At 34.0% G+C, this 25,744-nt stretch overlaps 1 protein-coding gene across 2 annotated transcripts in view; it reads left to right on the top strand.

Moving 5' to 3' along the window:
• Window positions 1-25,744, top strand: part of LOC119638786 (forkhead box protein O) — a 48,527-nt gene that overhangs the window by 13,981 nt on the left and 8,802 nt on the right. For both annotated transcript variants that reach the window (XM_038035794.1, XM_038035796.1), the window contains 6 exons: window positions 14,885-15,183; window positions 16,877-17,101; window positions 17,391-17,562; window positions 17,639-17,855; window positions 18,522-18,640; window positions 18,816-19,371. In XM_038035794.1, the coding sequence (XP_037891722.1) occupies window positions 14,885-15,183; window positions 16,877-17,101; window positions 17,391-17,562; window positions 17,639-17,855; window positions 18,522-18,640; window positions 18,816-19,211 (1,428 nt within the window). In that variant the 3' untranslated portion in view covers window positions 19,212-19,371. The remainder of the gene's footprint in view (window positions 1-14,884; window positions 15,184-16,876; window positions 17,102-17,390; window positions 17,563-17,638; window positions 17,856-18,521; window positions 18,641-18,815; window positions 19,372-25,744) is intronic.

Genomic DNA, 25,744 nt, shown 5'->3' on the forward strand with positions numbered 1-25,744 from the left:
AAAGAAATCATAACACCTTAAGCGTAACATCTTATGTAAGCGTAAGCGTCGCATCGCTTAAATCCTAAAATCAAAGATTTGTTGCTGTGTCTAAGCTATTGTTATAATGCAACATATGCGAACACCCCTCATATACTACAGAGCAAGTCTAATAAGCTTAACATAGCATAGATAATATATATAAATATATATATATATATATATATTGTTTTTTTTTCTTCATTTATTTATTTATTTTGTAATTATAAAGCTTATAAAATCTGAAACCATTACATAGTTACGCAGTTTAAATAACTCACAATGTGCGAGTGCTTTCTACGTTTAAATTATGCTTAGGCAATTGAACTCCTGAACCCGTTACATCGCTTGTAAGGAAAGAAAAAACCTTTTGTAAATAGGAGACCATTGCCAATTGTGTAACATAGATTATTCAAAGTAACTAATATTTGATTAAAGGCGTTAACCCCTGTGCTAAGAGAGTTGTAAGATTTAGTAGAAGACGGTTCCAGCAATCAGCGCAGTGCAAACCGAACGATCTATCAGCGACTGAGGTCGTTATGAAGAGAATGAGTATTCGGGCATTTCTACTATATCTACCAAAGTGACACCGCCTGCCAAGGAAGGAATAGATAAACGAGTAGTCCCAGTTTAACTTTAGTTTTCAAACGACGATTTTAAAAAGGATCGGATGTAAGAGAATATATCATCTCTGAGACGGAAGTTGTAGATAAACCGCGCCGACCTTATAAATGGTTAATCTTAGTTTAGCAAGATTATATAGACAGCATCCGATGATCACTTCAACACAGGAATCAATATACGGCATTAAAAAGAGTGCGAGCAATAGGTAGAGTGCAGTTGGCAGGTAACATGCGAGCGATAGGTAGAGTGCGGTTGGCAGATAAACATTAAGATTGTAGAGTCTTCGCAAAGTCAGATAAATTTTTGTATTAAAGCAATCCTTACGTAAGTTAAAGTTTAGGTTTTTATCGAATGTTATTTCAAGACATCATGTAAAGTTTATGAATTCGATCTATGTATCAGATGTTTTGATATATAGAATGACGGCATTATGCCCAGCACGGCTTTTGATTTACTCGCGTTAACCGATAAAGAATTGTTGAGCATCCAAGCGTTAGCTTTTGCTAGCCATGCATTCACTTCACTTTCAGCAATCGGTAGCCCATTGATCGCCGATCGCTGATCACAGTTGAAGAGAATGCAAATAACGTAAGAGAGGCGAAATTTTCACACTCGTCTGTCACCACAACTGCAGTTAAGTCATTTCAGAAAAGATTAAATTTTAGATCAATATATATGAGAATGACAGACAGATTCCAAAGTTTCCTGATTTCCATTAATTTGGTTTTTGTTCAAAGCCTAAGAACAAATTTCAGTCAAGTCTTGATTTTTTAATAAATCTCGTGAAACGTGTATAGAGAGAAATTTATTACGCTATCTAAATTGCTTCTACCTTTTGATAACATTATTATAATGATCTTTCATTTTTATATATGTAAGCATTATAAGCATTGGACAAACGGAATGCTTTATGATATACGTAATGAATATAAATCTCATTTATCTTTGATTATGTTATCTCATTGCTTTATCCATTTGCTTTTGGACTACCCCACAACTAATTTAGATTCTTTTTTTAAACTATTAAAAACTATTAAAAACTATAGACATGAACATGCTTAAGATCCGCGATGAGATATTCGCTACTGTTCTCAGTCTTAGTATCAGTTCTTGAGTGTTCGTGATGTTTTCTGATATTGAAAGAAGTGATCTCACGTATCGATTCGGTAAAAACTATATATATATATATATATATATATATATATGATATTCAAGGTTCAAGGTCAATTGTGCTTGAATGTTATTCAAGTAAATGAAAGTGAAACTGAACCGGTAACACTTTCATGTCTTCATAGCTAGCATATAAGATAATTCGAAAAATAAAAAAAAAATAAATAAAATAAAAAAATGGACCGTTGTCTCGTTATAGTAAAATGTTGCAAAATATTCATTGAGCTTAATTTATTATAATAAATGATTCATTAGGTTTTTTATTAAAATGCAAAGATATTAATGCCATAAAGGCGAGGAATGTTCATATCATAAAAAATTCATCATAATTAATTAATTAAGAAAAAGACAAGCAGGGTCGACACAAAACGAATTTTGGGCGCTTGAGATGTGAACTAATCAATTAAAGGCTTGTTTATTTTTGCTCTATTGGGTTGATTACGTATTACAAAATGCGAAATATCGGGTCGATACAGTTACATTGTAAATATGTGCAGGATTTCGCCTATTCTCTTGCGATTATCTTTTTTCTTTAATAGATTATGTTATCACTAAGGGAATGTTGTCCCCTATTCTTGGTAATTGGCGGAAAGTAGAGAGGAAAGTGAAAGAAGCAGAGAGGCGGTGGCCGTAGCTTGTTGGGTATAGGCCCAATCGATTGAGCACTCACTATAGCCATGACCAAAGAAAACTCTCTGGCTTGATAGACGCAATTTTTGTCTACCTTTGTCTACTCGGCTACTCAAGAGGATAATAATCCAATAGAGTAAATTTATGTAGCAAGAATCACGACAGACACTGATTTCCAGCTTTCATCTCAAGCATCAATATTTACAATTTACGTTGAAGCGGGACATTTTTTGTATATTTTGTGAATAAATTTATGAATTATGGACTTGAAGACTGTCGGATTTGCTCGCTCATGTTGAAAGCTCTGCCGCACTTGCGATTTGAACCAGCGACCAATGCGCTGTTAACCGCGATCTTTTGCATGCTCGGCTACATATGTGGATGGAAGCAAGACATTTTGTATAAGCTGCTATGGAATCTGTTGCTGATCGAGAATAACTTATAGTTTGCCACAAACCCTAATTCTCAACGTTCCCAATGGAATGATGAAACTAGTAAATCGCTATTTGTTCTTGTGTTATGTATGAAAATTAATTAATATATGTTAATAAAATTATAATTTTATTCCACCTGATGTAGGTTCGCCGACTTCTTTTTCCCTTTTACGTGCGTCTGAAGCGAATTCTTTCTTTGCTATACTTTTTAGTCTTTAGAGTTATCTTGAAACTATAAATATACACGTATGCTACTCTATACGTTACATATATATATTTCTAAATATAATTAGTTAGTGTATGCGTGCATGCATATAGATTTTATTTATAAATTGCATACTTGACGATGTCAGTCGGGGTTTACACACTATTAGAGAATATCTAGGAAATTGCTAAGTAGATAAAATTAGACGTTTTTTTTTCATTTTATTTTGCTTTTTTTAAATTTGTTAAAGACAATTTAGCTTCAGCATGCACGTGCGCTTAGTTGAGCACAGTACGAAATTTCTTTTTAATTTTTGCATTTTATGTTCAATGAGTCGTTACGCATGTAGAAACAAAATTGCGTGTTTATTAAGAGTAATAGAAAAACTCGACAAGTTTTTCAAAAATTATTGGAACTATTTGCTGTTAATTTAAGGGCTATTGTCAGCAGAAAGGCAGCACCTATGCGCTCAGGAGACATATCTGAAATCAACGCTTAAGTTATTTATTAAGATCACTAAGACTTGAATAGGAATAACCTCTTACGACATTGGTCAGCGCATGGTGTGAGAGTGAGAGAGAGAGAGTCGGTTGAGTGGGTAGGTATTGAAATTCTTATCGTTTGACAAATTGGCTTTTATTTCTAACGTGAATTTTACGATTTCCAAGGAAACCTCTATCCAAGAGATTGTCTCACTAAATATACTCTTGAGTATTGGCGTTACATTCCAAGCACATGCTAGAAAGTCGTCGAAAGGATAGAGTTTTACGGAAAAAATATTCACATACTTTCATAAAGGTATATTATATATATACATATATGAAGCATGACATCTAAAAAAAATATTTTATTGGAATATTTTTTACAAAATTTATTTCATTTAATTATTTTTCCTTTTTATACAAAGAGTATTTTTATTCAAAACCGCAACAATATTAGCCATTGAACTCGTGCCAAGTTTAAAATAAAATTTTTTGCTTACACTTCGGATTTTAAATTTCTACGTATGTTCAAAATCTTTGTGTGGGAACAATTTTAGTACGTATTTTTGTAAAATTTTATAAAATCGTTGTAAATCAATTAGAATTAAATTTTTAATAAATCATTTTGGAGAATGTATATATAAAAGAAGAATATTTATCGTCATTACTGGCGGCAATAGGATACAATACAAGACAATATTCTTGTCGTAACGTTTTCAACTCAGTAGAATGCATATCAAAGACTTCACAAGTTAGGTATAGCCTTGATGAGTGTGAAATTCTGAGTCATTGCTACAATGTCGGTCAGTGCCTAGCGTCCGCTCCCCTTTGCTTGCTGTAGTCCGGACTTTCATACAATGTATTAAAATATAAATACAAATTAAAAGCAACCGACAAAATTATATTCGGTTCGAATCGATCGAATGATCGAATTTTTTGTACTCATCATCGCTACCATAGATTTTTTTTATAGAATAGTTTTTTCTCATTTATAGAATAATTCTGTGAAAATTTATATCATGTGGCTGTTGTAGGTCATAGGCAACGAATAAGAGAGAGAAAAAGGGAGAGCAAAAGTCTTCACAATTTTTATTATATAGACATGTGGGCATTGTAGGCTTGTTCTCTGAAAAATTTGGGACATTTTCAAACGCCAGTTTTTAGGCCAAATATGAAATAGGCCAAAAACCTATATATAGTTATATACGAATTTACTATTTGCTTTGACCGGTTTGGACCATTTTCCATATTAACCTGAGTGCAAGAACTTGCGATGTTGCTGCCAAATTTGAAGTTGATAGCTCCATTTTTGCGGCCAGGAGAATGTTTACAACAGGCATTACGTAGACGAAAAGATAGACAAAACTTGGTGGGATCTGTGAAGCTTCCTTCCGGGCATTGCAAAGGTTTTTGACAAAATGGGGGCAACGCTCATCCTAAGGTGATGGCTATAATTACTAATAAACTAATTATACCTATAGACTGATTCCATAGTTTGGGCTTAATTGCCCCTTGAATTCGCTCAAAAATATTAGCAACACAGTTAAACGATTGCTACAAGCCCCGAAGAAAATTGAAAAGTTCAACAAATTTAGTTCACAGTATTATTTTTACTGCAACCTGCTTCTTTGACACTCTCTTTTTTATGATGGTGAGGAAAGTAGTAGAATAATAATATTTGAGGAGGTTATTAAGCACACGTTAAAGTTTAAGAAAAAAAATTTATTTTTGAAAAATAGTAAAAAACGACAAGGGCCTTTGCTGCAAGCAGTATAACACGTCCAAATTAACTTATAAAAATAAAATCGTTTCATATATATATCTCTTTTGAACGAAAAGGTGCAATATTCGAGGACAAAAAACGACACTTTTTCATTAATAAAAAAAAATATTTACACTAAATTGTCGAAAAAAATTTGTCGTTTTAGTTTGGAGATACAGCATCAAATTCGAATGAAAAAAAAAATGTAAATTGTTGGGGCTTGCCGATTGCTTGCCGAATTCAAAAAGTTTGTTTCAAGATAAAAGTCTTTAAAGTTTTAACATGCGTTGTGCATCACAATACATTTTTGATCAGTTTCTTCCATTACCCTACGATTCCCGGAACCGTAAAACTGTCCCTTCAAATTCATTGAACTTTCTTCTTTTCCCACTTTCTCCTTTCTCGCAGATTTCATGCTACAATTTGTCTATTTTAGAGCATCTGTAAAAGATTGCTTAGCCTTCTTGGTCCGATTAGCGTCTGCGTCAAACTAAAAAATTATTTGATTGGGTATATCCATGCATGCAAAATCGTCATTAAAATTTGCACATACCCATGTCAGTCTCAATGTCCAAGACATTTTGTTTAGGGGAAATTCCGAAATTTCAAAGAAAACATTTTTAAAATCTTGGTCCGCTCAAATTTAACCCAATTGTTTTCAGAACATTATGGATCTATAAGTCCTTCCCTACCGACCGCAGTCTAGGACCTAATTCCAATGAAATTTAGTTTAAAGAAATCCTTTTCTTTCCAAAGGTAAAGCTCTTTTCGAACTTGGTTCACCCCCTTAATCGATTTATCCATACGCGTGATTCCATATTCTACGCCTTTCTTACGATTTTATCTGTTGAAATATTTTACTTGAATTCGAATCCCGGATCGAACCCTCATATGTAAATCGATTCAAAAACGCCTTACAAAATCGAAAGGAAAGGCTTGTAAGAGTTTACAAGGGAATAATTTGTTTTAATTATGTCCTAGAACTCAACTATTTTCCATTACATGTTTATGCTTAGAATTTGCTTGCCAGGATACCATTACCTCCCTATGAAGAGCGTTTACTTTTGATCCATTTCTCTACGCTTCCACGCAGAATGTTGGTTCTTGGAATAAGGTTTTAATTAAACTTATTTAGGGTGACATTACGTCGCCAATTTCGCTAAGTAGGCTTGATTTCAATACTCCCACAAGAGTCTCAAGGAATTTCATCTCTCTTCAGTTGGTGTAGTGTAGGAGTAATTATGAGCTTTTTTCTGCTTTCCGGGTTCTTTGTAAACAGTTTAACGATTTTCATCATATATTTTCAATGGAGGATTCCAGCAGTCAGTTCAATTGCTTAATTTGCGTTATTAAGATGACTCCTTAATTCTATGTTACGTCTTAGGGCGAATCTTTAACTGCCGTGATTTCATTCTTTGCATGATAAATGTTATCTTATAGATATCTCTCGTTCGCCTTTTACACGTACTTGTCAAGAATGAATTGTTCATTTCGGTTATTTACTTGGTTTAACATCTAACTCTGGCTGCTTAAGTGGTGGGTTTAACTTTGCTTGTTATTCTAAATTTAGTTTAAATATTTTACTTTTCATTTATAATCACCTTTGTTCATTTTATCTGATTAATTTATTTTAGGTTTGGCTGTATTAGCTAATGGTGTTTTTAAATAAATACATAAAGCAATAAATGAATTCATCGCACTCGTCTACCCCTTTGGAGCTGAAAGTGAATGCGATCCACTTAAACAGTTGGCAGGCCCCGAATATAAAAACAACTTTTTAAAACAGTGAATAATGTTGTTCTATAAGGCGGTCCATAAGTCGATTGATTTCAGTCTAGGCTCTAATTCAATCAAGTTTAAAGAACTCGCCTCTTCTTCGTTTTTAAGAGTAAATCTTCTTTCGTTTCTTAAAATTCGATTTTATTCATTAATTGAGTTTGAAGCGAGTCCAAATTATAAAAAAAAAAGACAAAAAAAAAACGAAAGCTTCATTTTGTCGGTATTGTACCAACTGAAGATAGATTTAATAATGTCATTAACAAAGTTAATCATAAAGGAATATAACATTACATAAAAGAGAATGATTGTTAAAAAAGTGTACTTTCCTTTTCATAGCTTAATTGTCAAGCAGAGCATTGAGGATATTTTGCCGACAATAGTCATATGGCATTACAAGAAATGAAGAAAATCGTCAGAGAATCGCATTGAAGACTGTGGCAAAATGTCATAATTTAAATGACTTAACTAAGCAATCAAAGGACATTGTTCTACAAACTCCGCATCCAATATGCTTGTGTGTTGTGTTGATGTCAGAGTTCGATTTCATTTGGATAAAGTCCACCACCAATTATTACTACTACTACACATATTGTGGTTTAACATATGCATGTGAAACTATGCATAATTGTTGTTGTTGGATTTAAGAGGTCTCTCGTCTGAATCTTAAACACTATTTACTTACATTAGCGTCTCGTCCAATTTTGTGCAATGATGTGATACTTAAATTGTTCATGTCCAGCGATTTGCTTGTAAATACGCCGTAAGGAATATTCAGTTGAGACATTGCTAATAATTTCAAATATTCTCAAGTTTCAAAACAGATTAGTAAAAAATATATTAATACGCGTACGGTTATATAAATGTTAATTGTTTTCCTCAAATATTTTTTATTTTTATTTTTATAGTTCCTGTCATATGATAACAAAAAAACAAAAAAAAAAAACAAATTCTTAAAAATAATTCAGAGTTTCGTCACCTTCATTCACACGGTTTTGATGAAGATTTCCATTCGTAAATATATTTCATTTTTGAAAAACCTATGCTCCGCGCTAGATACTACTGAGCCCAAAAAGTAGGACCAATTTAATTTTTTTGTTTTTTAAGGACTGATTTTTTAGTAAATTTTTTTTACACATGACTTCGATTTTGGACCAACTTTGGTTCGACGTTTCCGATCTTAGCTCGTCTTTGCACGATAGTTGTTCGATTGTTTCAGTTGTTTCAGATGGTTTTGTCTGCAATCATTGCTTCAAAGGCATAGTAAAAAGCGAAAAATTCATTTGCAAAAATACATGTCACTCTACAGGAGCGGAGTGTGTTGACATGAAACTCTAAATAGATGTTAAAAACAATAGTAGCAACATACCAAAAAAAAAAAAAGAGTTCCACGACGTTATGGTATCCAAGAAGTTTAATAAAAAATTCACTCTCTTCAATTTCTGGTCCCAGTATTCTAATAAAATATTTAGAAATCGACAAGCATACGCACAGGTAATAGAATTTTCCCAATGACGTATTAAACATCGATCTATTAACTTGAGTTAACTTGAGAGGGTTCTTTCAACCTTAGCAGTAATCTGCGTCGTATTTGTAACATTTTTGACGGATATCTCTTTAAGCGGTTTTTTCCTTATAGGACATTATACGGGGAGGGGCCAGGAAAATAACCGAATTTCATCGAAAGTTGTGGTCTGTAAGGTGAACATTTCTATCCAGGGACAGACAGACAGAGGGACTAAGATCAATTTAAAAGCGAATACAGTGTAGTAGTTCAAGCTAAGTTTACCATGCCCTTAGCGGGAATTGGCAGGTTATAAAAACTGAGCCTTCAATTTTTTCTTCTTAGTAGCATTAAATTAATGTAAGGAGGGCAAGCAGCTTTTTCGACGTTTTTTTTTCCTTGAGTAGAAAGAGTAATAGTATTCCGGAAGGTTATTAAGCATATACCTTTAAGTAGTACAAAATATTATTTTGGAAAAATATTCAAAAATGGCAACGTCGGGGCTATTCTCTCTCGTGAAGTAAATTTGAATTAAAAAAAGAATAAATAAGAAAATTAAATTCGTTCGGGACTGAATCTTTTATACCCATCACTGTTTACCTCAGAAAAAGACAAAAGAAGTAGAAGAACAAAACTCTCAAGCTCAGCAGTATGGAGCGGGCACGGTTGATTTCTTTTATTTTCAAAATAAAAGTTTTCGTCGTAGGGGCATGTAGGCGTTGTAGGCGTGTCCTTTAAAAAGTTTCTGTCAAGTCCAACTTCTTTTGCACTGTCTTCCTTTTCACTAATGGAAGACTGTTTACCACAAACACACAGTTTCGCAAACAGACAGATGGACAGACGAACAGGCGGACATGTTTAGGTGCATTCAAGGATTGTAGCTGGCCAAGAATTTGTACACTTTAGGGTGTTTTTGAAGCTTATTTCTGCGTGCTAAAGGTATCGAAAAAGTAATTAAATTTTCATACCCTATACATTGGATAGGCGCGGTCAATTTTTCCCATTTTTGTCCACAGATGCTACAGCCTCGACCATAGAATATGCGTTTAAATTTTCGTAAATTTATTTGCTATACTTTATGAGTAATGAGGAAAATAAATTTTTCATTCAATTTTTAAAAACCAAGGTATTCTCAGCTTTCGTTGTGCTGTGGGAAGCTTTCCCAGCAAGAGGCAATTTTTAATTTTCATATCACGGCGGGGCCAGAACAGGGCCCAACTAATTATTAAAAAGCCGCCATTATGCACCAATTTTCGTGCTTTTTAAATCGCTTATCTCATGGCCTAATGAACAAAACACAAAAAAAAAAACACTTAAACTACACAAACTAAGCTACACAACAAAGCCGGTTGTAATCCTTTTGCTAAGTGCGAATAAGTTGAATTAATTAATGTATAAACGTAGCGGATCGTTGAGATGAGCGTTGCGTGCCGACAGTTGCCCATATCTACTCTAGGAGATAAAAATCATTTCCATTCAATTCATATTCATACGTACGGATTGTTATCTCCGTTGTCTCCGGAGTGAATTACTTTTCTTTAGCAAGTTATCATAGGCGGAATTTTTAATTTTGAAATTAAAAAGTCGTTTTACTTAGACTTAATGCTTCACTTTTTACATTATCTGTTATCAGTTTTTATATACTCGTTTTCCATTTTTTTTTTTTTTTATTCATTACCTTTCTATTATCTTTCGCCCAAAAAAGCGGTGGCAAAGGAACAAAAGAAAAAAAAAAAAAAAAAAAATATTTTTTTCCTCCCTTTTTAATTTTTTTAATTTTATTTTTTAAAAAGTTTTTTTTTTTTTTTTTTTTTTTTTTTTTTTTAATTTTATCATTTCGTGGTTAATAGCAGTTAAATTATATTAAAATACTTTTCAATTAAAGCAAACAAATTTTTTCGCTTTTTTATAAATGCGATGAGTAATAAAGGGAAAAATCGAATAAATGGTCAGTGACAAGTGACCGAACTAATACAAAATTTATATCTAGGCTTTTGGATCTAAATGTGATTTCTTTTTGTGTTTGGCGAGCGTTTTGTTTTTTTTTTTTTTCTTTCATTTATTATTTATATATTGAAATTTGTTGTACCTTAGTTACCGATTGATGATGACAATGTGAAAATGTTCAGCTGCTCTCTTGCAGTTTAACGCTATTTTTACGATAAACATAAAAAATAGTGAAATATTTCGCTTTCTCTTATTTTTAAACGGACAACGAACAGCAATTTGTTGCGTGCGCGCCGTTAATGCGTGCATGGATACGGTACAAATTTAAACAATTGCTTCATCACTATGATTAAGATGAAGTGTTTAAATGTGTTGTTGTTAATTATATGCAATCAACAGGTTATTCTTAATGTAACGCTTCAACATATATTTCACTTGCGTTTCCCGTCATTGCTTGCAACTTGAAGACAAATTATTTTAAATGACATCTGCGCTTGCAGATCAATTTTTTGCCTTCAGAAAGTTTGCTATTTTTATAGATAAACAGTCGGATATTGAATCGATAGACTTTATAGAGAGTGAGGGGCAGCTACTAAGCTACTGTAAACCATTCTTGACGAGTGTTAAACGCAGACAAACCCTAGAAAGGAAAGTAAACGTTTGCCAGTAACGAAAAAACTTTGCTCTTCCATTAAGATAAACAGGCTTTTGTTGATAGCTCCTTTTAAGCCTTTCTGTGAGAGTATGAGAGCAGTTTAAAAACTCTCTCCACAACTACATGTTTAAAGATAATCTTTCCTATATAGCGTACGGTGCACTTTAGCCTATCGTTTACCAATCAATTTCGATATTTCAATTCTCTATAATTATTCATTTTAAATTTAACTATCATCCGCCTGAACGGATGACTAACAAGTCAGTGGTCGTAGTCGTGGGTTCGAATCTCAAGTGAGGTAGAGTTTTCAATAAAGCCGTTGGCCTTAGATGGTAGTAGACCTTTAAGACTTTACTCTTGCAATTTATTTCTCTGCCTACACTAATTATAATAATAATAAATTTAACTGTGACACAATAACAGCTGGGGCACCTCGAAATGCAAAAGTGACAAATAGGCCTGCCTAAAAAATATAGATCTTCCCCATTAGCGTGACCAGATTACTGTGAGCATATGTATTATTGTTTGTCTTTAGACCTAGAAGTGGAGCTTGAGCTTGCAACGCCAAAATGATACCAAATGATCGACGTACATCCACCAAACAAACAAGCTTGAAATTAGACGCTATGCGTATACACGCTCATGCCCACACTTGCTAAGAAACTTATTATAATCAACTTTAGATTAAAAGACAAGCTTTCACTATTTATTTTTATTTATTTTTTTTTTCATCAATGATTTTGATTTTGTTTTGTGCTGCCTCTATGTACTAATGTACTATACGCGCATACAACTATGTATCGAATTCTTAGTCGATTTGTACGCATTTCAGCTTCTATTCAATCATATGTCGCCTTTTCTTGAAGCCTTTTGTCTCTCGATTAAGTTGACCAGCTAATGCATCCACGAAGCTTTGCGATTAATTAGCGGACATCCATGATTCAGGTTAAGACAAACAAAACTTTTTCCGCGGTTTTCAGTGACATTCCTATTAATGTAATTGACCCCAATTGGCCCACGTGGGCCTAAATTAAGTTGGTAAGGTTTCAGCATCAATTTTGAAAAGTTGAAGTTTTTGCTTTTTCTTAAAAACACCATAAGGTCTTTTATTGATTATCTTTTATAAATAAATGCTTTCTTCTTGAAAAGTTTATGAACAGAATAGGAATAGAATCAAGGGGCACACCATGTATACACATTTTATGGCGACACCGGTGCGAGCTAGTTTTCAAACGAAATCATAAACTTGATAATAAATTATTTTTATAAAATTAGGGGCGGTTGGTTGGTTATTTTCGCAGTGAGATAAGTTAAATAACTTTCTCCTTTTGTTTAAAGCTTATTAATCATAGCCTGACATGACATTCATTTATACATTAAATATGAGTCAAGAAGAGATTTCATTCATAAAAGAAAAGCAAAGGAATCTTTTTTTCAAGTTATGCTTTTAATTACTGCCATAAAAACAAGTGAAGATGTGCTAAACAAGTCAATTTCTTCAGATCACTAAGAAGAAGAAGAAGAAGGGGAAGAAGAAGAAACTGGTATTAAAAAACATATTAAATGTGGAAAGAAAAGTGAAATTCTAAAGCGATCAAGCCAAGGTTTATAAAGCCAGCCTCCACTCGACGCTGTCGAAATGATTGTCTTGAAGTAATTACGGCTTAAGACAAATGAAAACAAACCGAAGCAGTAAGGATATTATAGTAAATACAGTAAATGCAGTAATACAACAGTAATAGAAACATTGGTAAAAATGAAAATATTGCACCGAAGAGCCATAATGATAGAGATCTGTGTCAAAGCTACTTTGTTTGCAAAAAATCCTTTGTCGGCTTTTATTTTTTTTTTATAAATTTGTCCGCTGCTCTCCAGAAACGTTGCTAATACTTCAAGAGTCGGTAATTGATTTGGAGACGTTATACAATTTTTTATATTTTCTTCGGAAGTATTTTTATTTATTAATTTAATAAATGTAAAAAAAAAAAAGACTTGAAATTATCGTTCAAGTTACAATACAATACCGCACGCATAATTTGTGTATGTGTGTACATAGTTATATGTATATGTGAATATGTGTCGGAAATTTAGCAAAGGTTTACAGGATATGTTTCAGATGGCTTTTCAACGTGGAAAACTATACCGATGTCATCTATGTCTCGCTAGAGTGACGCCAAAAAAAATTTTTTTTTTTTGCTTTTCCTTTTACCAGAAGAAAAAAAAAAGCAACAACCGAATACAACTAGAACCAAAGTTATGATTTTTTTGGTGACATCTCTTAAAAATAGTCACCCACACACAGACAGAATATCCCAATACAGGACAAAAGGGGTGATGATGATGATGACGATGATGGTGAAGCTCAGACAAGCTCTTCGCAATGTATATGTGTGTGTGCATGTGTGCCCAGCCATGGAAATGTTATTGTTAGTATATATGAATGTGCGAATGGGGAAAGACAAACAAATAGATAGACAGACGGACAGACGGACAGACAGACAAACTGAAAGATAGACGGACTGATAGTTACTAAATATAAACCTTCAACAATTTTCTTGGTTTTTTTCTTCCTTTTAATTTTTTTTTTTTTTGTTTTGTGCGTGCATGTGAATGTGAAAGTAACACACGGTGATAAATGGCGCCAATGTGGCGAAATAGAAGCTCGTCATCAACCCGTAAACCGTTAAAAAGTTTACTAACCTAAAAAAATAAAGGTTTTATTTCAACGTTATTCTCTGCAAGCTTTAAGCTAATGTACGTAGGCAAGGTGGTTTAGGTATCGCCTCAGAACGCGCGGTCGGTGTATCGTTTTTTAAACGTTTCTTCCCACTACTACTGCTGCTACAGCTACTGCTATTACTACTCGTATGAAATTCCGCACATTTATTATTGGGTGTTATAAAATATGAATTGACAGCTTAAGTGATGACGTTTTTGTTTTTGTTTTTTTTTTTTTCGATATACATGCGGCTGCTGATGTTGCGTCTTATTTACGAGGCATCAGCAGGCAGCGTCTTCTGAGCAATGCTGCCGGCAGCAACATCCAATTAGTAATGCAGAGAAAAAGCGAAATTCTGAATGAACTGAAACTATAAAACTGTCGTCAGACAATTGAATGGCATTTAAGACACAAGAACGATTCCAGTGCGGAAGTCTTCGCGTATTGTTGGTATATATTACACTATATTACATACATACATACATACATATATACGTACAATATACTTGTGCTATTTGTTGTTTGAATTTGTTTTTTGGAGCATTATTACATGGGTTTTTCTTATATCACGATGGCTGAAATTGTTTGAAGTTGTGCTACATCAGATGCAGCATAGCATAGCATAGCACTGATCGTCTCAGCAAATAACAGTTTCTTTGGTAGATTTTGCAAATTTTGCGAAAAATAAAAGAAAAACCGTTTCAAGAAATTGGCATTGTCATCCGTAATAACTGTGCACGCGACGAATGATTTGTGTTTGATTTTTACCATTGATTTCGCATTTATTACATAGTTTCCATTGTTCAACGCAGTATGGAAGGAAGTCGTTTTCAAATAAGATTTATGACAATTATTATAACAAAACTGATGTGTGCTGTGTGTATCGACTTGACTCTATATTTTATTTCATTTTCAGAAAACTTATGTAATCACTCAAATCGCATTCGTCTCTTTACAGAATTCAATTAGGCACAATCTTTCGCTGCATAATCGATTCATGCGTGTACAAAACGAAGGTACCGGCAAGTCGTCGTGGTGGATGTTAAATCCTGACGCTAAGCCGGGAAAATCGGTGCGACGACGTGCGGCCTCAATGGAGACCTCAAGATACGAGAAGCGTCGAGGGCGCGCCAAAAAGCGTGTCGAAGCCTTACGTCAAGCCGGCGTGACAGGTGTTGTACTTAACGATAACACACCATCGCCAAGTAGTAGCGTCAGTGAAGGTCTCGATCAGTTTCCGGAAAGTCCGCTGCATAGGTAAATATTTACTTTTCGCTTTTGTTCTTTCAATTTTTTAAAAAAAGTTCGCCTTAAATTATACCGTTTTTAGCTAAAGTAGCGCTTGTTTCTCGTTTCTTCCTTGTATATAATGCTTTACTTAAATTTAGATTTTTTCATTATTGTAAGTAGTACTAAGCATGTCCTAAATATAACACAAACCTTTCTCGTCCGCTTCTCTAAATAAGCATTTTTCCAACAACAAGAGCCAAAAATCAGTTTTATTTATCTCATTCTAAAGGAAAAAATTCGAGACGTAGTTGTGGCATTTATTTAAAATTTCCTTGACAATTCAACTGCGAAACTCTTCTATGGAATTACGGAACAATATAAGAAAGATATTCGCGGTTAACAGCTTAACAAGCGTAGGCTTGTGCCAATGTATCAAAATACCAGGATCGTTTGGGCCGGGATACGTGATTTTTTACATAAGCTCCAAATTTACACAACTTACCTACCGTGGCCAGTCAGTCGGTACTTTTTTTCGTTTACAAATTTGTTATGAATGCCTAAATCTTGTTCAGCTTAACGAAAGTTCCGAAGAGAGTTTTAGGTGGATTTAGTTTATTCCCAAGAAATCATTTAAGTAACGAGTACCGTTAAGTCTTAGGAAAATCCTTTAGGTTGACTAGATATATGAAAAGTTAGTATAAGAATTCCAACACTTTATACACATCTATGATCTTGAAGTCTCTAGCGTGCACGGCATTGCCATATTACGTTTACTGACAGCATGCTATCAAGAAAATACACGATTCATGTCAAACTATCAGGCTTCCGATGCTATAAATATCCTCCATATTATTGATTTTTATACCGTATATTAAGTCCAAGAAGGCCTTGGGATAGTCCCACCTACTATTATATCGATAGATTCAGAATCATTTTTAAAATCGATTTAAGTTTGTCTGTCCTTCTGTCGGTTTCGTATTATTTAGCCTATAGGCAGCAATTTTTCAAACATTTTCACGAAATTTGTTATATTGAAATCTTTTGACCCAACGACGAGCGCTATTGAGAATAGTTCGGATCGGAGCGCTCTTACGAGGACAAATTACCGCATAGTGGAGCAGGGTATTTAGTGGTGGGCCGTGGCCCACAATAGTGTTCTTATTTGTTCTAACTTCCCTAAGATTTGTAATAAATGATAATGCACACTATCTTTCCCCCCTCTAAAACTTGGCTTGGGTGTAGTAAATCGGTTAGGAAAGTTTGTTGTCTTCTTTTTATTACTCATTACTCATTACTCATTTTGTCCGCATTCAATAGCATTCAATTAATATTTCTATCATAAAAATTCAAAGTAGGAAGTTAAAAAAAAAGGGAATTCCAATGTAAGATATATGTTTACAAAAACAAAAAAAAAAAAAATTCTTTAAAGCTTAAAAGTTTTCAAACAACTACATCCATCCAATACATACTAAGTCGTGCCCGTACCACCTTAAGCATGTTTACCGCAATAAAAGTTTAGCTTTTAATAACATGAAGTAAACTTAAATATAATACTTATGTAATAAATATAATTATAAGAGGCATCGATTTGTTTTTTAAATATTTTAGTTAATATATTTTCTTCAATTTTTATTTAAAATACATGGAATTTTTTATTTTTATTTGATTTCCTTTTTTTCGTTGTTTATTTTTGTATAATTTGAATGAAAATTAAAATTAGTGGCTATCCCATATCACCTGACTTCCGGCAACGTGCCTCGTCGAACGCTAGTTCCTGTGGACGTCTGAGTCCACGACCTGCTCTTGTAGGTTTGGAACTGGATTGGAACTTCTCACCCGATTATCAAAACGCTCCAATAAATTCAGCTCAGTCGACAACATTGGACCAGTTGGCCGGTTCAATAGCGGAAGAATTAAAATTACAAAAGGATATGATGCAACAAGGGTCAGTCATTTATAATTTAACTTTTTCTTACTTTTTTGTTATTTTTTTCGTTCCTTTTGAAAAATTATGAAAACATTTATTAGTCGTTGAAAGCATGAAAGCAAATGCAAACACTATAAAGAATAATTCATTGCATGCCGATCGTAGGGAATATTAAAACGGATTTTCGAAGGAGAAAATCGTTTCAATGAAAAGTCATTTTAAAGTTTACAAAATCTTATGAACAGATAAATAAATTCAATTTAATTTTACTTCTCTTTGAAACCAAACGATCATATGGTTGGCACAGGTTTAGTGCCGCGTCAAGTATTGCTTCTCAACCGCCACCGCCACCTTATCCTTCCAATCAGCAAGCCTATAATATTAATGGACCCATTTCGCAAGGTTACAATAGTCTGCAGATCCAACAGTGTATGCTGCATCGTTCACTGACCTGCACCTGCTTACACAATAGTCGTGACGTAAGTGAAAAAGGAATAATTTAAACGAATTCTATTGGAAAATAATTTTTGAGTTTATAATGGTAATGTATTTTAGGGCCTTTCGCCTAATTCTGTTACAACCATGTCGCCTGCCTACCCAAACAGTGAACCCTCTTCCGACTCACTGAATACTTATAGTGGAGTAGTAATGGATAATAGCTCTATGGTGACGACAGGTACAAATTCTGTGCTACTGATACAACAACAGCAGCAGCAACGGCAACAACAACAACACCAACACCAAAATCAATCTCTAACCGCAAATCTAGAAGGTATCGATTAAAATGAATGAAGTATTTATGTTTACAGTGAACTTTTGAAGAAGCCTTTTACTGCTAAGTTTCTTAAGCGCATTAGAAACGGATCAGGCCCATATTAATTTCATTCCAGCTTTTTGTACAAACAAAACGTAGCTTATAACGCACAATGCGTTTACGGTACGCGCGATCTTATACGATAAGATATATGTTCTATTTCCTTTTTCCTCGGGAGAAGCAAACTTTTTTGCGTCCACTTACAACAACTTTGGAATATGCAATTTTACGCATTACACAAACAGCTCAGTGCATAGCGAGTGTGCGAGGGAAGCCTTTTATATCAATGAAACGCTTAGTGCATATCAATCAATTCGCATCAAATATCGGATTTTTCTTTGGGCATATAGAACCAATATATTGATTAAAATTTTTTAATTATTATTAAGTAGTTTGTTTCAATTCGAAAGCTAGAATTCAACTAAGAGTAATTGGTTTCTTCCCTCGTTTTCTGCTTGACTTAAGTCGAAGAATTCGTAGAGCATATCGGAAGAGTTGAAATTGGAAAGAGTTTATATTGATTGGAAAGGAGTATGTACTCTTTAATCCCGATCACCATTTTATCATAAGTTTCATGTTTAGCTTACTGCAAATAGATGCAAACTAATGCCATTAACATTACAGACAATAATTGCGCTTCAACTTTGATTGGACAATGCATGGAAGCCCTAAACAATGAGACGCCAATTGTTGAATTTAATATCGACAATTTTCAAGGTGGCCTGGAATGCAACATTGAAGAGGTACGTAGAACTGAATGTTAATTGAAAGATTCTTCCCGTATATGGAAAATTTTGTAAAACAATGCAAATTGTATTGATTGACTTTAAAAGGAAACTTTTTGCCCTAAGTCGAAAAGATTGCAATATGAAAGGATTTTAATTAAAAATTACTTGCCCTTGTTCCGTTTTTTAAAAGTTGATGCAGCATGAAATGAGCATTGACGGCTTGCTCGACATCAATATACCATTGACAGCTGTCAGCAGTAATGCCAGTACCAATACTCTTAATAGCAGCAATAATGGGTTAATTGGTTGCGTTAACACAGCCAATAACATAACAGCCGCAGATATGGTAACAGCGCACCAACAGCTCAATCAATTGCAAGCGCAATTGCAACAGCAACAGCAGCAGCAACAATCACATAGCCAACAACAATCGCAACAACTACCGCCACTGCTAAATAGTGGCAATAATACCGCAGCACTTACATCAGGCTTGGAGCTATCGACGCAGTCATCTGGTGCTAATATGAATGCAAGGGTACAATATACACAGTCAAGCGTAGTAACACCACCATCGTGGGTGCACTAGTTCGACGGCACCTTACAATACATATAAACTACAGCAACAATACTTAGATTGAAACCTTAATGTTTTCGATTGATCCGCACGTATCCGCGTATCCGTTTAAATGTGGTAAACTATTTAAAAGAATCATCATTAGCACCTCACAATCGTTATAAAGAAAAAGGTAAGTTAAAATTTCAATAATTTAAGATTTTAAGACTATTTTTTATCTTCGAAAAAAAAAGGAACAACATTCTACCACAGTTATGCTTAAATTATGTTGATGGCATAATTTTCAAGATAATAAATTGTGAATCTGTGACTTTATAGCGTACTATCTTCGCTTTATGTAATGATATAATATGTGGGGTAGTAGCGAGGGTGGGCGGTGGGGGAATTAAGAAAAAACCAACTGAAATAAATTAAATATAATTTCCGCGTAATCTTCGAAGAAGTCAGCCACCCCTATTGCTCGCTTACTTGCTTGTTTGCTTGCTTGCTTGCTTGCTTGCTTGCTTGCTGGCTGACTACATTTCTCCACAATGAACTTATCTTTATGGTTCCCATTAACAACTGCTGTCATTTATGCCAATTTGAATCATTATCGAATGCCTTGTATTCTAACAATTTCTTTTCCAATTCAATGATATTCTAAAAAAAAAAGGCAGAAGAGATTAAAGAGAAACACATACGTATGAAGAAAAAAGAAAAAAAAAAAAGAATTTCAAGTTTGTATACACGCAACTTAAAGTGGCTTGAAGAACGTAAAATATGTAGCAACATCCCCCTCCTCTTTAAGTGATACTTATCGCAAATACAAATTGTGGGACGTGTACGACATCATTATTTAAGTAGCACTTTTTATTGTAGTCCGTAATGAGAATGATTCTCTCTTTATGTTTGATTTGTTTTAATTCTTCACACAAGTTGCTTTTATTGATGTTTAAAAAAATACAATAAGAAAAGGATTATAAACGGCTTGGGTCCAATTTCTATTACTACATTCTACACATGATTGTAGTGACGTGGCGCCCTCTACTAACACCGGTTTACTAGGATTGTGGGTTGTCTACCCGGCAAAAGTCTCTAAAGATAGTTTTTTTCTTTTGTTTACACTTTAAAGATATAAACTTAATTTTTGTTGTAAAGAGGAAGCATTTTTACAGATATATGGTGAATACGTACACTGTTCGAATTTCTTCTTTTTTTAGATTTACTATAAACACTTGGTAAACCATTGAATTTACTTATCTATTTTGGTTAATTTTATTCTTTTTACCTCAATTTGATTGAATCTACCGTAGAAAGCTGAAAGTGTGTTTGATTTGTTCTTCCGACTGTAACATGCAAATATATAGCCACATGAAGAATATATGCATGCTTCTTCTTCAACAGAAAATTCAAAGTCAATTAACTGATATTCGTCTGTATACCCGAGGGCCGAGATTTTTCACAAACTCTCATTGTTTATGGCTACAGTTCGGGTCGGAAAATAGGTGAATTGTGTATAAGATCCACCCCACGATACAGACAGAAAGCCGTAGCTTCCAATTTATTGCAAATATCGATCTCAAACTCAGCATAAACCCTTTGCAAGCCCTCTCTAAAAAGGCGAATGGAAAATCAAACACAATTGACAAGATTCCCGCCTTTCTTTTGTTATATTGCTTTCAGCCTTGTGCCTATCAAAAGAAGGTACCAACGTGAGCCACAACGTCTTATTTTCGTCTTCTGCCAAAAGTAATAAAAACACCGCTATAACGCTCTTAGTCAAATATTCCATTGTGGAGATATCTAGTAGAAGGAATGAATCCATTCGCTTTAATCCTTATAGAGTGTGTATGGAGACCGAGTTAAGACATCGTTGCGGAGTAATTTTAAGAAAACAAAAAGAAAAACCAATAATTTATTAGGCAGCCTGATAAGCACCGAAGCTATCAGTATCGTATCTTTATTGCTAGGTTCAATATTTTTCACACCAGCTCATAAAAAATATCAATCAATTTATATCCCTTTCTAATCGGTGGTACACACGGTGGTCAAACGTTACGATAAAACATGAAAAGAAAAAGAACGCACCTTAACATTTCTAAAGGGAAGTTACGCTATTCGTAGAGAGGCTTTGTAATCTTTGTCTTCGTTTTCTTCTTTTTCATGGAAAACAAACGCAATAAGGAAACGATGATACTTTTTCGCAAAATATTCCTAAAAATAAAAACGAACCCTAGGTTGGAGAATAAAACAATTTGCGGCATTTTATCCATTCGTTCGAAACTTGCTGGTATTTATATGCAGCATATAACTGAGTAACCAAAGCTACCGTCATTTTATAAAAGTTTACTGTCAAGTAACAAAGAAAATTGAACAATTTTTCCACCTTCCCCGCGCTCGTGAATATATTAATGTAAAATGCCCACCTACGTACGACGATTATGCACGACGTAAGTAAACAGACAAGACTTTGAGAAAAAATTATACACTTTTGGTTAATTTTAACTTTGCGCTTATGAAAAATTAATTATGTCCTTAAGGTAAATTATAACTGGACTTTACGCGTCGCGAATAGCAAATACCTGTCGTCCTTTGGCGCGCACGATAGGATGTCCAAAGCAAATCAGGCGTGTAAGGCAAACATTTTCAGTTAATTTTTAAGGAGCTTGGCAGCATGAGTTAGAAAACTTTACCCTAAAGCGCATTTCAATGTACGTTAAAACGGACTATAAAGCGAAGATGGGGTGGCTGGGTTTCTTTTCTCAATAAAATAAAAGAGGCAAACAAAAAAAAAAAAAGAAAGAAGAGGGCAAAGTCACAAAAGCCGACTATTAGTGAGATAAAATCTGCTGTTTTTTTTTTTTTTTCTTCTTCGTTTTTTGCTGTGCGATTTTTTTCCCGATGTGTAAATTATGCAAATTCTTGTACATAACTTTTTTACTTTTTTCCTTTTAATGTTTTTTATTTTGTCTTTGAAAGCAGTTTCTGTAGATAAATTAATTTGTGACAAACAATTTTAACGGACCGTGATTTTTCTTGCCAACATTACACCGCCGTTAGTGGCTATGACGCCACCTTCGCTCGAGTTACTATGCCTTACTTAAGCATATTTATATAAATATATATATATATATATATGCATTAAATGTTTTACGACGGCTCTCTTGGCAACTTTTGTGTGCTGTCAAAATGAGCATTCTTCGTCTTTTCTCTCTGGAAGAAAAGTTTCCAAAGTTGGTCAACAAAAATTGAATTTTTCGTTAAGTTTGTAAATCCGACAATTACAAGTTTTTCACTTTTTTTTTTTTTTTGTTTTTTTTTTTTTTTCATTCTTAATTAAATGGATTAGCATCTACATACAACTAATAAAAATCAAATTTGAAAGAATTTGTCTATCATTTACTTTCAAACAATTTTTTCTCGATTTCGGAAAAGAACGAATTATTTCTGTATCTAACATCATATCAAGTTATTCACTTTATCGCAAGACGGTTACTTCACTTCATTTCACTTGAACGATGACATTTAAATTGAAAATATGTTAATGTTTTTCATATTAAGGATGGAAAAAAGTTGGATACAATTGCGGAATGCTTTATTATGTAATTGAAACATACTTCTTTGGATATGAGTGTCTCTTTATTTCTTAATATGAAAATCTATTTTTATATATAATTTTATTGGTTCGTTGTATATAAATATTTTCGGTAAAGAAAGCTAATGCATAAATAAATGTTTAATTGCTTGCTTTTTTTTTTTTTTTTTTTTTTTTAAATACGTTTTGCTTGATCAGTTAAATTTGGATTTTTTTTGGTTTAAATAGTTAGAGGAAGATTGCTGCAGTTTAGGGCCCCCTTAACCGGTTAACTTTATCAAACCCTTCAGCAAAATACTCGACAAACTGAGAGTATGTGTAACGTGAAGTTCGGTTGTAATAAGCGGACTTAACAAAATGACAAAAATATTTTTTAAAATGCATTATCGCAAACACATGTAAAATTTTAGGATGAAATCCGACAACGGACGGAGGGATCATTACGTATATATGCGTCTTGCTTAGTTAACTGGTTAAGAATGAATATTACACACGCGTACACTACATGTTTTAAATTAAGAGAATCATGCTAAATTTTTATATAAACGAGTAAGTTGCTTCTGACCTAATTTTTTATATGCACCACGTTCTCCTGAAAAAGGCTGAAGAGAAAAGGTAAAAAGTACATTTCTATAAACTATCTTATCGGGTGGGCGTGGCTGATATTTTAGTGTACGAGTAGCGCGTGAAAATCACGAAAAGTAAAGGTATTCCAACTCTTTGTTGAATTGTAGACATATCTCTTCACCGCCTTGGGTTAATTTCAAGTTCTTTTGCAAATTTGAAGCCGATATCACACACGAAGCCGATGTCGCGGACGGACAGCTGAACATGCTTGATGTTGATTAAAGATGTATATTTTTTACGGGCTCCCTGAAAAGTTAACATAGGAATATTTCTGAAGCAGCTGAAGGTAAATATGAATTTAACTAGCGAAGGTATCTACCATCTTCCTAACAGAGCTCGCGTGCATGGTGGCTACGGTGGTTTGAATTTGTTCAATTTTTCAGAAAGACATTTGCTTATAGATTCACATGATGAATATCGTTGGAATCTTTTAGATTGGGCGCCCCAGCATCTCGAATTTGATTGAAAATAATTGGTAAACAAAAGTTCTGCGTAGTCAAACATAAATTTGTTTGGCTTGTTTGAAACGTGCTTTTATGTAAACTCATTAGGTATCCACTAAAATATTATGCACTTTCTAATTTAGACGGAGGAGGCTTCCAAGTCAAATCACATCTTAACTCTAACTAATTAACAGAGCTCCCTTAGGGCGTTCACAAAGCTTTGTTTAGGCAGGTGATAGACGTCTTCGCAGGTTAAATTCATATTTATAGTCACAGTCCTGGTTTTATGTATGAAAGCAGAATAGATTTTTAAAGACAAAATATTGGCGTCGCAGTTCAGAGACTTGTTAAGAATGTAGTTCCACTTCTAGAGGCCATCTCAATTCGTTGTTGGGAATTCAAAGCGTTTTTTTTTAAATTCCCACTAAATTGAGCCATCGAGAAACTTTAAATTGTGGAAACCATGGATCGATACAGAATTTGCAAAGGCAATTAAAACTTCAAGAAAATCGGATGAAAATTGAAGGAGTGAGCCTGAAGCGCTTATGAACATTGGGGGATTACATTTAAAATTTCTTTCATCTACAAATGCTTCGTTTACTGGCAGTGTAATTAAAAGTCTTGTAGTGTGCAACTGAGTTTGTCTTGCAAAAATTGAATCTTAGCCCATTTCAAAAATTTCCCATTTACTTATACTGTTCCAAAATTCGAGAAGGTGGCTAATAATTGCTGACTCACAATAGCATTACTGCTTATAATTTTTTACCCACCTTTTTATTCTTACCGAAATATTTTAAAGACGGACACGTAGCAACTCCTGTATGAAATCCTCCGTGCAAGTCGCAATTTTCTATGTTGTTCCATACCTATTGGAGGTGTTAGAAATTTTAAAGAAATAGTAGCACCTGTCAAAAAATCGAAAAATCCCGCGTCATTCGCTACACAAAACTATTAAGAGGCTTTCATTGAAATTTGTGTTCAATCGGTTGCAAGCTGAAAGTTTTCAAAATATACTCGGGTTGAAATATTTGTAATAGGTTTGAATCAAGCCGCAATCTGCATTGTTATCAAAAAATGATTTTGCTCTAACACTTGACTTTGACAGTATATATGCGCAAACTTAATTACGGAACTTATTAACGGAACGGATAGAGTTTGTCGGCAGGCCTAATACATTCGAGAATCACAAAATTAAAGAGTTTTGAGGACTAGAGTAAAATTTTAATAAAATTTTTGATTCATTTTGATCTGCTTGCAATAGACATCTACCTAACGATTTTCACAACGACCGCATAGTCCAGGGCATAAGACGCGCGAATGCCAAGTGCAGAGCGACAGGTTCGAATCTCAGTGCGGTAGATCATACCTTACAACCAGTTACGTAATTTAGTTACTTAGATCAATGTTCGCTTACGTAATTAATAATTTTAGGCTGCGACTAGCCTAGGGCAGAAGACTCGCGAATACAAAGTGGAGAGCGACGGGTTCGAAAGCCAGTCCGATGGATCATACCTCGCACGTAATTACGTAATGTAGTTGCTCAGAGCTATGTTCGGTTTTAATACTGTTACGAAATGCTTTTTTCGATCAGGTTCGTATCACTACATCGTGGTCTTATTTATAATCATAATTAGAAGAAATTAGAAGAAATTTTTAAGAGTAGGACTATTTGCAATCTACTTATTTTTACAGCATTCTTCACTTAACTTTCTTGTCGACTTAAATTTTTCTTTCCGACTAACTGATCCTGCTCAAATATCCTGCTTATATAAGCGACTTATCATATTTGATGCGTTTTCCGCTAATCTTTTTCGTCTGCCGGCAGCTGCATGACGCGCCATGAATATGCACTGAGTATTTGCGTCTCTCGGAAAGCTACTTTCTGGGAAAATCAATTAGTT

Source organism: Glossina fuscipes, unplaced genomic scaffold (genome assembly GCF_014805625.2).
Source record: "Glossina fuscipes isolate IAEA_lab_2018 unplaced genomic scaffold, Yale_Gfus_2 109, whole genome shotgun sequence".
Lineage (NCBI taxonomy): Eukaryota > Metazoa > Arthropoda > Insecta > Diptera > Glossinidae > Glossina > Glossina fuscipes.